At 47.9% G+C, this 13,199-nt stretch overlaps 2 protein-coding genes across 2 annotated transcripts in view; one reads left to right on the top strand and one right to left on the bottom strand.

Annotated features, from left to right (window-relative positions):
• Positions 1-18, bottom strand: part of ADPRM (ADP-ribose/CDP-alcohol diphosphatase, manganese-dependent) — a 2,584-nt gene extending 2,566 nt beyond the window's left edge. The window contains exon 1 of the mRNA XM_010008271.1: positions 6-18. Within this exon, the coding sequence (XP_010006573.1) occupies positions 6-18 (13 nt within the window). The remainder of the gene's footprint in view (positions 1-5) is intronic.
• LOC104398198 (protein SCO1 homolog, mitochondrial) lies at positions 11-6,122 on the top strand. The gene is made up of 5 exons (XM_010008252.1): positions 11-47; positions 783-980; positions 1,633-1,725; positions 1,832-1,947; positions 5,994-6,122. Exons 1-5 carry the CDS (start codon positions 17-19, stop codon positions 6,120-6,122), a joined length of 567 nt encoding a protein of 188 aa, XP_010006554.1. The 5' UTR covers positions 11-16.
• Positions 6,123-13,199: the final 7,077 nt, after the last annotated feature.

Below are 13,199 nucleotides of genomic sequence, written 5' to 3'. Positions count from 1 at the left end.
CGGGCTGCTGGCCGCCATGAAGGTGGTGAAGCGGCGGAAGGAGGAGGGTGAGTGCGCGGCCGGGCCGGGCGGGAGGAGCAGCAGGACGGGTGTTGTGTATTCAGGTCACTTACTGTTTTTATTCAGGTGTGTTTTACCCACTTCGTCATACCACTGAATCACGTCACGCTTCGTGCCTCTGTGCTTATAACTGGCACAGAAAATTCGCAAAAAAACCCCAAAACCCCAAACTTCATGGTCACGCGTGAACATTATTGAATTGCTCTCGCTGCAGCAGTGGGTGCTCGCCCTGCCTGCCCGCGCGGGGCAGACGCGGGTGGGTTTTCTGTGCACGCTGGTTTCCCTCTGTGTAGCCTTTACGTGTGTTTCCCTGTCCCATCCAACTGCCTGTTGGATTAATTTCCATATTTTTAATTCTAAGATATTACAGCTTTTAGAGTCTTTTCAGTTTGCAAATGATGATATTTTTTCTGTTCCACACCAAGCCAAATACCTGTCCTTCTCTTTGTTGTTTGTTTTTTTTCTTAAATAATAAAAATATAATCAGGTGACAATGAAATATATGATTATGTTATTATGTTTCAAAGGAGTTTAGGGATGTATTTTATTTCGACCAAAATAAAATGCTTTTTGGAAGTCTTGTCCACATTGGGCTTTGCACAGGAGGTGTTGGTAGATCTTGACATTTCAGTGCCCTGGGCCATGACTCTGTGAGGCTGCCTGGCTCTCAACTGCTTCCAAGACTCACCTGGATGTGTTTGATCCTCTTTTGTTTTTTGTAGAGCTGGAGAAAGAACGAAACAGAGGCATTGGGAAACCACTACTAGGAGGGCCCTTCTCACTTGTCAGCCATGAGGGAGAGCCCAAGACCAGCAAGGACTACATTGGCCAGTGGGTGCTGATCTACTTTGGATTCACACACTGCCCTGACATCTGCCCTGACGAACTGGAGAAAATGATTGAAGTGGTAGATGAAATTGGTATGGGAATTCAGTTGGTGCAGTAGTCCTTTTTATGGAAGGTCCAGGTTTACTCGCATAAAATATCACAAACGGTAGTAAGTGATGATCTTTTTAAAAAAATGCTGTGTACTACTATTCAGTAGTTGAATTAATTGCTAAGTGATACATCAATCTGCCTGTCACTCAAACCTGATACTTAGAGCATGGTGGCACTGATCTTTCCACAACAGGGGACTTCTCAGTGATAAAATGTGACAGTGGCAGGTTACAGGGAGCCATGCAGTTGTGTTGTAGTTTTGCCAAGAAGTGTTTGTGGAGTGTATTAGGGTTTTTTCCATCCCCTCTATTGTATTAATTCTGAGAATGGATCTCTATGCCTTTTCTGGGAGTGACTGATGTGGAATGGAGGTTAGGGGAAGGATGAGGTGATCTTCTCAGCTTGCAAACCTTGAAGAGTTACAGAGAAGGAATAATATTAACCAAGCACAAGCACAGTGTTTGATTTCATGGCAGCTGTTTCATTCACAAATTAAATAAATAAAGCTGTACTTTTTTTTGTTACTTAGGGTGGTCTTGTGTTGATTACAGTAGCTTGGCTGTGAGCTTGTTTGAAGGGAGGTGGAAATTACTTTTATTTTTCTAAGAAAAATAATTATTGTTAATATCACAGATGGAATTTCATCTTTGCCTAATCTGACCCCACTGTTCATCACCATTGATCCTGAGAGGGACAACGAAGAAGCCATTGCCAGATATGTCAAAGGTAATACTGTTTTCTCTCTTGGTGTAATGCAGTGTAGAGCACTGAAAAGGCAGCTCTTGATGGGATTCTTTTCACTAAAATGTCTAAGTATCGTCTTTTTATCTAGATTTTTCTCCAAAGCTGATTGGCCTGACTGGTACCAAGGCACAGATTGACCAAGTGGCCAAAGCTTACCGCGTGTATTACAGTGAAGGTCCCAAAGATGAAGATAATGATTACATAGTAAGTAAATATATGGCCTTTGCCTAATGAAAGACTTGGGATAAGAACAAAATATGGATTTTCCAAGCAGAAAGCAGCTGTTGCAATCTATGCTGAAGTCCTACATTGACAGACTCGTGTTGCACTGCTGTGTTAGTATGTGTTCTAGAGGTCTCAGTTGGAATCAAGGTGCCCACTTACAAACTCAGACCCTTACTGAAATGTGTTCTAAAAATGGACAATGCCAGGCCTGTGTACAGAATAGCACCTGAGCTAGCAAGCCAGGCAGTAATTGGAACTTGTTTCTGTAATGTTTGTGTACTGTTTATGCCTGGTTGTTTTCCTATGTACTCATATGTGAAAATGGAGCTGGGAAATTAAGGCAATAGGAAGATGGAGAAATGAGAGGTAAAGTGAGTAACAACTGTGTCCAGCAGATCCAGGGAGGTTCTCCTCCCCCTCTACTCTGCCCTAGTGAGACCTCACTTGGAGTATTCTGTCCAGTTCTGGCCTCCCCAGTTCAAGAGGGACAGAGATCTACTTGAGAGAGTCCAACAGAGGCTACAAGGATGACGAAGGGACTGGAACACCCACCTTATGAGGAAAGGCTGAGAGACCCGGGGCTGTTCAGTCTACAGAGAAGACTGAGAGGGGATCTAATTAATGTCTATAAATACAAGAGGGCTGGGGGTCAAGAAGGCAGGCACAACCTCTTGTCGCTTGTGCCTTGTGATAGGACGGGGCAATGGATTCACACTTGAGCACAGGAAGTTCCACCTCAACATGAGGAAGAACTTCTTTACTGTGAGGGTTACACTGGGACAGGCTGCCCAGAGAGGTTGTGGAGTCTTCTTTGGAGACTTTCAAGACCTGTCTGGATGCCTTTCTGAGTGATCTGCCCTAGTTTTGGTCTTGTTCTGGCAGGGGGGTTGGACTCAATGATCTTCGGAGGTCCCTTCCAAGCCCTGACATTCTGTGATTCTGTGAAACTGACACTAAGGAACAGGATTTTCCTGGCAAAAGCCTTGGATGATATAAAGTCTGCTTGCAGATACTGTGTCAAATGACCTGGAAGAGAGAGCATGTTAATGCTAAAGGCCCTCCTTACTTGCCATACCCTGATCAGACTGGAAGAGTAAAGTAGGTACAGGTGGTATGACAAGTGAGGCTACATGTTACATGATCTTTAATTTTTTTTCTTCATTACAAGAACTAAGGGCATCAGCAAAAGCTAGAAACAGGTTCAAAAGGAAAGGTAATGGTTCTTGTTGCAATGGGCACATGAGAAGTGGAATCCTTTGCTACAAGTGCAAGTGGTAGAAGTTTATGGGAGTCCACAGGGAGGCTAACAAGTCTTTGGAAAAAAAAATCTGTTGAGGCTTATGAAATGCACAGAAATATTGCCTGGCTGAGGAAGCCTGTAAGCCAAAAATTTTTGAAACTGAGAGGACAGAGGAAGACAACATATTTTTTGTGCTGGTTTTATACTCTTTAAAGCAACCATTGTCGGCCACTATTTGAGGTAGGATGCTGAGGCAGATTGGTTTTGGTCTGATCTAGTATTAATCTGTTTTTTAAAAACACCTGACTGCAGCAAATAAAGTATCCATGTAGACAAAAAGGTTGGTGGAACAAAAAAAATGGTGCATAGGACGAAACAGCAAGAACAGCACATGATGTCAGTAGAGAGAAAATGGAATCGTACTCGTGATGTGCAGTGCTCTACATTACTAAAAGGTGCATGAAGTGAGAGATAAACTTGTTTTCACTTGAAGTGGGATCTCAAGAGCTACAGAAATTGTGTCCAATATGGAACAGATTTGATGGAAGAGAAGCTTGCTGAAGAAATTCAACACCAATTTCAATGAATATAACACCAATGTGAAATAAATCTAAAGATACTGCTTAAAATCATATTTAACAAAGGAAGCTGGTGGAAATGCAAGGCTAGGTTATAGGAACAGGACTGGCAAAGGATGCCTGCTCAGGAGAGGGGAGAAAAATCTGTAGAATCGGACACTAAATGAGTGAACTGAAGTTGAGGAGAGATGATGGAAATGGGCCAGAAAAGCTGGAGGAGTGCTGCTTATTGTGAAGTAAACCACGTGGATTCTAGCAAACCACACCTGGATTCTGGCATGGCCCTGAAGGGAAAGTACAGGCCTCAGACAAGGAAAATAATTCTATAGATGACAGCAGCCCTAGAGGAGGCTGGAGGATGAAACCAAACTGGAGAATGTGACTACAGAAGTAATGAAGTAGGAGAAGGGATTTGGGATCCAGAAAGAATAGTGGTCTGTGCCTAGGGCTGTGAGACAGAGAAGGGAAGGGCAGTGAGGAAGAAAGGCAGGTGAACTGGGAGCAGGGGAGGAGCCTGAGAGCCTCAAGAAGTTGTGTCAGAGGAGGAGTGCATCTGCATCTCTTCAGGATTTGTCAGACTCTTGGTTTTGAGAGACAGTGGGCTCTCTGTTTAGGACAGGAAGGGCAGAGGACACAGGTCACTAAAACAAAATGGAAAGAGGATAGCAGTAACAGCGGCCCAGGGAGGGAGAGCATGAGGCTGGTTCTGTATCTACCTGAGACTTACCCAGGTAATTACTACTCTGTCATTTCTTCCAGAAAGGCTTTTTTGATTTTCTTCATTATATCTTACATAGACCTGTCCTGCCAGTTGGTGATTAAGACTGACATTGGTGCAGGAACAGGTTCTGTTTCCTCTGCAGGCTGAATTTTTCAAGTGTTATTTGAATATTACTAGTTCCCATCTCAGTTTTATAATTCTTAATACCAGAATATCCAATTTACTTGTTTTACTCTGTGGTTTATAAGTTCGCATTACAACTCAAATTATGATCTTTTGTGCATACAGTGGGAGCAGTGCAGCTTCAGGCACAACTTGGAAAGCAGTGCTTGCTCTTTTGCACACAAACTGCACTCCATCCTGACTGCGTTTGATCTCCCATAGACTGGGGAGTTAAGATGCTTTCTGAGCAGGCTACCTGCATTTTTTAATTATTCTTTTTCTTGCTACTTTCCAGTTGAAGGATCTAAATCGTGATTCACATGCCTTAAAAATGGTCCTCTGGAACTTGATTTTGTGATCTTATACAGAACATTTGAAACTAGATTAAAATATTTTAATTAAACCTTCAATGCAGTTTTGAGAAACACTTTTAGTGGCAGAAATCCCATTAGCTTGTGGTGCTGGAAATGTTAATGTGACTTCTTAAGTGCAGACCCAGTTGTATTCTCAGTGCATTGAGTACATTTCTGTTCCTTTTTCTCCAGTGTCGATGAGATGATGTAGTCACTTGAGCAATCACAGAGTTATGGTGTCCATTTTCAGTAGGTTGTGGCTTTGTTCATAAAGGTAGTGTTGCAGTTAGATGCAGACAGCACTTGCAGTGGCATTTAAAATAAATTTACAGAGGAGTTAATTTTTATATAAATCAAATGGGAACTCCTCAAACCATCAAGTAATTGTTACTTTGAACATTTTAAAATATTATTTCAATTCGGACAGTAGAGGGAGCCCCCTCCCAGCACATGTGTTTCCCTCTCCACTGGTTCCTCTCTCTGCAGCTCCTGTGTCCCGGTGATGTTCTTGGTCCCACTGTGTGCACTGACTGTGAACAGGGTTTAATGAAATACTCTATTTATATTGGATTTATGTCATAGTAGCAGCTGGAGCTTGAATCCCTTTTGGGGGTCATGGGACACCATGAGAAGCAGGGGGAAACTAGGAAAAATGAGGAGAGACCATTACCCCACAGGTTTGCCCTAGCCTTGTCTGTGTTGTGGGAAGAGTGTCAGCAGCTTAGCGAAGATTTGTCTGCTTATAGAATTTCTTCACACATACTCAATATGCAACTAGTTTTCTCTTTTTTGGGGGGTAAGACAAGAAAAGGTTGCTGAGGTGATGCTGGGGCTTTCCTTATCTTGTGTTAACTTATTGATGGTAAGACTTGTCAGATAGCTGAAGCAAAAGCTGAGTGGGATGCTGTTGCTGCTGACTTTGAGAGATGCTCAGGATCTTTTTTACTGAGCTGTGATGTGCTCTCTTGCAGGTGGATCACACAATAATAATGTACCTCCTTGGGCCAGATGGTGACTTTGTGGACTACTATGGCCAGAATAAGAGGAGCACTGAGATTTCTGCTTCTATTGCTGCACACATGAGAAAATACAGATCCTAAACCAGAAGGTCTTCAAAGATTAATGGGAATATCACCTATGGGTTTGGCTGTAATTGGGCACTGGAGTTAAAGCAGAAACGTACACACTGGCTGGGCAGGGTGCCCACGGAGGGACAGGTTTTCCTTGTTTCATGTCACCCCCGGCTCCCCCCAGACCGAATCTCTGTGCTCCCTCTCTTTTAGGCTTCCCAAGGGATGAGCCCAGGCTGTCCCCAGGGCAGAGGGACATAAGGACACTGTCAGCCCACAAGGATCGCTCCCAGCCACTGAGGATCCTCCCGCCCGTCTTGATCCCAAGGGCCAGATCCATCATCTCGGCAGCCAGGCAGAACAGAGTGTGCCCGGCCAAACCCCGCCCCCATCCCAGCCAGTGAGGGAAAAGGCAGGAACCACAGACCTGAGAAAAGGGATGGTTTAACTGGGTGTCAGGGTCTGAGCCCTGCTTATGTCGGGAAAAGCCGGTCCCATGGCTATACGGTCAGGAGTTCTGACACCAGAAAAACCCTACTTCCGGGTTTTAAAACTGGAAGTGTCAGGATTGCCCATGGGCAACAACCACCCACTTGGGTTGGTTTTCATGGGTCCACCCCGAGATTGGGGCTGGCTGCCTACACCAGGTGTTAACGCTGTTCCGAGAGACCTGCCCCATCTGAGCGTGTGCCTGTATTATAACAGAGACCTTTATGTTCCAAAACAGTCTCCTTTTATTTCATAACTATTTGGTGATAGGAAAAGGGAAAACAGAGATACTGGACAGGCTGGGAAAGGAGACAAACTTATAATAAATACTCTGTGACATGCCTGGTGTAACAACTATGTGTATGTGTATAATTTTGCAAAAACTTGTGTTTGGAGGGGGGAGAGAAGGGAAGAAAGCTGTTGAAGACCATGATTAAATGCCCAATGCTAGTCCCGAAGTGGGTAGATGCAGGTAAGTGTAAGTATATGGCCTTTACTTACGTACTGGGGAAATGAAATATGCTTAGAAGGAAAGTAAGAGGATTTTTTGCTGGTTTCTCTTATGAGTTCTGAATCAAGTAGATAGTCTTGAGCGCAGAACACAGTGAACTGCAATGAACCGCAGGTTGCGAAAAGTGGTGAGGTGCAAGGGGCACACACTTCACAGCTACCCGAGAGATTTCAGAGTAATGATTTCAGCTCTTTTGTCTAGTGAGAGCTCTCATTATTTTGCCCAGCCACTGAATTGCAACTGGGTTACTGTCAGGACTTTGTCACCCTTCTTCAGTTTTTGTGTCTCGGTCTTCTCCCATGACAGTTCTTCACAAGACAGGATGGAAAGGAATGGAACAGCCCCAACTGCTCTTGTAGCAATCTCTTTGTAGTTCTCTGCAAGATGACCCTGGTGGTGATTGGTTATTTCTTCATCTTTTTGTCTGTTGGTCCATTTTAACCTATCAAAGAGTGCTTTTCCGTTTTTATAAGCTGATGATAGTTCACTGGCGCAGGCATTGCAACAGTGTTGCATCTTTCCTCAGCTTGCATTTAATGTCCTTGCCCTTGCCTGGTGGCCATTTGTGTCTCTGTATTTTACGTAGTCACAGTGAGAGACAAATTGATAAATATTGGGAGGGGCTGGTCCCTCACACTGCGCTTAATTATATTTAAAGAAAAATCTTCAGCTGTTTTTTTCTTGTGTGGATTTTTTAAATTTTTGTTTAGGTCCTTTTTAAGCAAGATTGTTTGACACTAAGAAAGCCCCATCCTCCCCACTTCCCTGGGGAGGTCACAGGGAAAGGGGGGGCATCAGCTGGAGAAATCACAGCCCCCGGTTCTGCTTCCCCCCACTCTGGGGGAGTGCAGAGGGAGGGAGGAAGGGATGAGGGATGGCTCTGTGCAAGAAGCAGAGAGCCAGTCTGCCCCTGCCAAGCCCACCACAGTGAACATGGGCACCCAACAGGAGGCCATGGAGGAAGCCTTGTTGGAGCAGAGAATGTCTCCACTTGGGACACTCTCGGTGCTCCCCAGGCACAGACAGCTCTCGACCAGGTCAGAGACCTCAGCCACCTCTACACTGGCCTGAAGGAGCAGGTGATCCAGCTGGAAGCCACCTAGGCAGACCAGGCCAGACCGGAGAACCTGCAGCTGCTCTTCCTGGAGAAATGTGGGAGCTCTGGGGGGACTGATGAGGGGTGCATTTTCCATGGGGACACCCTGGGTCACAGGCTTGTCATGCTCAGCGCCTGGCCCCAGGGATGATACCACTTCACTGACAATGTGCTTCCTTGGACCCCATCTATAGATAAGGAGAGCATCCACCATGTCCTGAGCCATCTCCTGAGCTAAGTGTTCTCCCTGAAGGGCCAGCTGTCCTCTCTGCAAGGCCAGATGTCCTCCCTGCAGGGCCTTGCCAGTGACAGGCAGGGCTGCAAGGAGAAGGTGAGCGAGCAGAGGTCCCCAGGGGAGCTGGGGAGATGCTGGGGAGCTTGGGTGGGGAGGGGAGAGCCAAAGGGCTCCCTCCATGCTGGGAGGAGGTGTGGGGGCCATGCCCTGACTGAGCTGGGAGAGCAGCAGGACATGACCAAGGCTGCTCTGGAGCAGTTGGTCACCAAGACAGCCGAGCTGCTCCAGGAGCAGCTGAGGCAGAAGGGGCTCCCATTGCCCCCTGGCTCGGCAGGGTGGTCCTGGCTGTGCTCCTGTCCCCATCCCCTGGCTGGGTGGCACCACTGAGCCTCCAGAGCCACCCGGGCTTGTTGGCCACATCCATCTCATCTCCCGGCTGATTCCTTCTCCCCTTCCTACAGCTGAACAAGCTGCAGGTGATGATGGAGAGCGTGCGGCAGCAGCAGGCAGAGGCGCAGGCAAAGGCACAGGGTCCCTCCTGGATGAGCTTCCGCAGCAGGAGAACCCCAGTCCGCGCCACACACGCCGCCGTCCCCGCTGCCACTGACAGCCTGTGGCCCAGGAACACGGGTCTGTCCCCGCGGGGCAGCCAGGACCCCTGATGTGCGGAATAATGACCTTACAACCTCTAAGGTTATAAAGAAGGTGTGTTTATTCAGCGCTGGGTGCATGTGGGATCGCTCCTCCACAAAGGTGCACACCCTAGAGCTGTTGGCAAGCTTATTATATGCCACAAAGTAATACATGTTCATCCATGCTGTTGCATATACATTCGGTGTCCTAGGATAGGGAGGGGTTATTACAATTAGTTCCAGGAAATGATTATCATAGTTGCCACCCCGGACTCCTCCTTGCTGCGCCTGCGCAGTGTCTCCTGAGGGTCGTGGGCAGGGGTATTTGGGATGAAGGCCGTAAGTCTTCATCGCTGTGCACTTTTCACCTCTGGCATTCCTTTCTTTCGAATCTGGTTTATTTGCTGAGGTCTGCACGAGGTTTCTGCTTTCTCAGCAAGCTCCTGTTTAAACATCCCCTCACACAATACCCTCATTTAAATTCTAAGCCTTATCTAAGCTAAACAATGCCATCTGGTTTACTCCTTACGTGCTAGTTCCCTTTATCACCCCCTTGCTCGGCACCACATTGTCACCTTCCTCCCTAAACAGGACCAGGAGCTGCTGACAAGCATCCAGATCAGAGCTGTGCTGCCCCCTCTTCCCCCTCCCCTGGGAAGAGCCAGGAACATCGGTCACAGGGAAAGTGGGGGGAGAAATTACAGCCCTCAGTTCAGCTGGAAAGGAAGGGAGGACAGGGTGTCGGGCAGCCCTGCACAAGAAGTGGAGGTGAATTTGGGCTTTGCTCCAGCTGCTGCAACACGTGTCAGGGAAACTCAGAGGCAGGGGGTCCCAGCTGCCCCGTGGCTACCATGCAGGGTGCCCGCAGCTGCCTCTATCAGCTGGTCCTTCTCATTATTTCCCCCTTCTGTCTCCTGCCCTGCTGCAGGGATCCTGAGGGGCAGAAGGGAAACCCCTTTCACCTGGACAGGGAGGCCTGGAGGAAAGGGACTCGTTGTCCCTTTATTGCATTAGCAGAAAAAAGAGATTGATTGGATCCTTGGCCTAACACTAATAGTATGAGCTTCAGCAAGCCAAAAGCCGGATTCTGGTCTTGGGCCACAGCAACCCCAGGCAACGCTCCAAGCCTGGGGAAGTGTGGCTGGAAAGTGTCTGGCAGAAAAGAACCTAGGGGTTCTACTTGACAAGTGGCTGAATATGAGCCAGCAGTGTGCCCAGGTGGCCGGGAAAGCATCCTGACCTGTATTAGAAATAGTGTGACCAACAAAAGTAGAGAGGTGATTGTCCCCCTGTGCTCAGCATTGGTGAGGCCACACCTGGAGTGTTGTGTCCAGTTTTGGGCACCTCAATTCAAGAGAGATACTGAGATACTGGAGCGAGGTCAGAGGAGGGCAATGAAGCTGGTGAAGAGCCTAGTGAATAAATCTTATGAAGAATGCTTGAAGGAGCTGGGAATGTTTAGTTTGAGAAAGAGGAGGCTGAAGGGTGACCTCATCACTTTCTACAACTACCTGAAAGGACATTGTAGAGAGGTTGGTGTGGGGAGAACTTTGTAGAGTAGGGATGATGGTAGGACTCGATGATCCCAAGGGTCTTTTCCAACCTGAATGGTACTATGATTCTATGACTCTATCTCTTTTAAAGATTCCGCTGTGTCATCAGAAAGTAATGTATTTAGGAATTCTTCTAAAAGAAGAACAAGAATTAATAGACTCAGAACGGGTCCAGGCTACTGTAGAATGACCTTGACTTTGTACCACTAATACAGCAGCTAACTCTCATCTGGAGAGTGCTGCCCATTCACAGCTCTTTCCTTTCTTTCCCTCACTGAATATTTTTTCCTATTTCAGTATTTTAAAGAGCTGGCAGGATGTTTTGGGACCCCTTCCTCTTTCCCCTGCCCTGCTGGGGCTCCCAGGCACTATGGATCCTGGTTCTGAGGCAGGCTGCCTTGTCTGCAAGACCCACAGGGTCTAAAATAGTGCTGCTCCCTGTGGAGAAGATAATTGAAAAAAAACAACAACAACAACAAAAAAAAACCCTCCCCAAAAGTTTCATTCAGAAGCATGGGAATGGCTAACTGCTGTCATCTGGAGAGGTTCACCACACTTTAAAGAGGGAAAAAAATAGCTCTAGAAATTACCTGGGCCAGGGTGGTAGTACCAAGCACACATAAAAAGGATGGGGTCATGTTTAAGTTCAATCCTAGGTAATAAATAACAGCATCTTGGATTCCTCTAGTGCATTTAATCCCAAAGGACCAAGCTTTATCAAAGAAAATGAGGACGAATAGGCAGCAGGGGTGGATCACCCTGATCTGGACGCCCTGTGCTGACACATTTCACCCCACCACCCTTTTCTTGCACACGAAGCATCGCTTCCCCAGCTCTCCCAAACCAAGGGCAGTGTGATGCTGGTGCCTGCTGATGCTTGTGTCCCAGCACATCAGGTGTTGGCCTGCCCGTGTGCTGGGATGCTGGTGGCTTGGCATGGCCTCCCATGTTTTTCCCTGCTCAGAGCTGCAGCCAAAGGCACGAGCATGGGGGAAGGTGGGAGGGTGGTGGGTACGTGGCTGTGCGCGGGGCTGGCGTCCTCGTCCCACCATCGGCTGCTCCCCGGGACAGAGTATGACAGGCTGCTGAGCAGGCCGAGTGCACGGGACACCTGGCTGCTGGGAGGCTGTAGCTTCTTGCAAAAAAACCCAACAAGCAGCAAAAAACCCCAGACGTTGAAAACACACCCTAAACACTTTGCTTTTGAATCCACAAGTCCTATCAATCCAGCACAAACACAGGAGGAGGGAACAGGCTGTGCTGGCCTTGTCTGTCCTGACAACCTCAGTGGATGCAAGAAAAGATAAAAAGGTGCCTGCTGAGTTCCCCCCCTTCAGCTCTGCTGGGACCCAGGCTCTAAACCACTGCAAGGGGTGCAATGTGCTTAAAAAAAGTAAATTTGATCTCTGCAAGGGGAGCTTGCTTTGAGTGAATGCATGGTTAAATAAAACCAAGTTCAAGCATGGCCCTCTTCATTCACTGTTCCTATTCCTCCCCGCCAAGTGAATATGAAATAAATAACTGCCATTTCATTTCAGAAGCCTGTTTTTCTCAGGTACATGACCGGGAAGTTCCTGACCTCCCTTCCCCATCAGTAAAGCATCATTAAGGAGGGCTGGACTGGTCCTAAACACCTGCACCCTCCCAAATCACAAACTTGGGCAGGATTCAACAGGACACATCTCGCGGGATTCTTGTCATAGGAGAAAGGGTTTTATTTCTGCTGTGGTAAATGCCATCTCCTTGTCTTCAAAAGCAATCCAGCAATGGCATTTAGGGAAGATGCCTCTAACTACAAGCTCTGTACCTTACAGTGTGCACACACATTCCCATGATGACAGGCAACAGAGGCAGACATAGCCCCGGGCAGGAGCTGCAGGTACTTGGGGTGCAAGGAAGAGCATTGTGGTACTCCCATCATGAACAAGATGAGGCTGAGCACTTGGCACCCCAGAAACCAGCAGAGTCCAACAGGGCTGCACAGAGGAAGCAGTGCTTGGTTCAGCTCCATGGCAGGAGCCTCCCTGACCTGTCTGGGAGAAATCAGGCAGGATTTGCTTCTGATTTTGCCTTTAATTCCTTGGCTCCCCGATGGTGGGAGGCGTGTGGTCACACTGTGCCAAGCTACCTCCCTCCTCACCCATGCCCAGCGTGAGACCCTCGGTGGTCCTTATTTACCTGCTGGACTCTGTCCACTCTTCACTTCTGCTGAGGATTGGGTTTGGGGGTGGCTGGGAGGGTTTGGCATTGGATCAGGACTATTGGAAAGCTCCTGTGCTGGTCCGTGGTTAGGTGGAGAGCATGGGTGGGAGTGGAGAGTGTGATCTGGCCCTGGGGTGGGAACTGCAGCTGGAAATGGGGGCAGGGGTCGTACTGGGTCCACACAGGTGCTGGGAACTGGACCTGGAGCTGCACTGGCAGTGGGGTGGCTTCTGCCTGCTGTGGCTGGAAGGGTGGCTGGAGCTGGCAGGGGTGCTGGGATGCTGGCCCCCCCATAGGGGGGACCAGGCCAGCTGGTTCTGGGTGATATAGAAGCCTGCCTAGAGTGGCTGGGGGGTGGAGAATGGGGTTTGGGGAGAAGGCCCCGGGGG

Source organism: Chaetura pelagica, unplaced genomic scaffold, assembly GCF_000747805.2.
Source record: "Chaetura pelagica isolate M959 unplaced genomic scaffold, ChaPel_1.0 scaffold471, whole genome shotgun sequence".
Classification (NCBI taxonomy): Eukaryota; Metazoa; Chordata; class Aves; order Apodiformes; family Apodidae; genus Chaetura; species Chaetura pelagica.
Note: the sequence above shows the minus strand (reverse complement) of the source record. Positions and strands in the feature narration are given on the sequence as shown.

What these genes read in the sequence shown, in the direction of transcription:
- LOC104398198 (XM_010008252.1), top strand. Translation starts at nt 17, where the DNA reads ATGAAGGTGGTGAAGCGGCGGAAGGAGGAGG. An exon ending in CATTGCCAGATATGTCAAAG is followed by an intron (nt 1,726 to 1,831) that starts GTAATACTGTTT and finishes CTTTTTATCTAG; the next exon opens with ATTTTTCTCCAAAGCTGATT. An exon ending in ATGAAGATAATGATTACATA is followed by an intron (nt 1,948 to 5,993) that starts GTAAGTAAATAT and finishes GCTCTCTTGCAG; the next exon opens with GTGGATCACACAATAATAAT.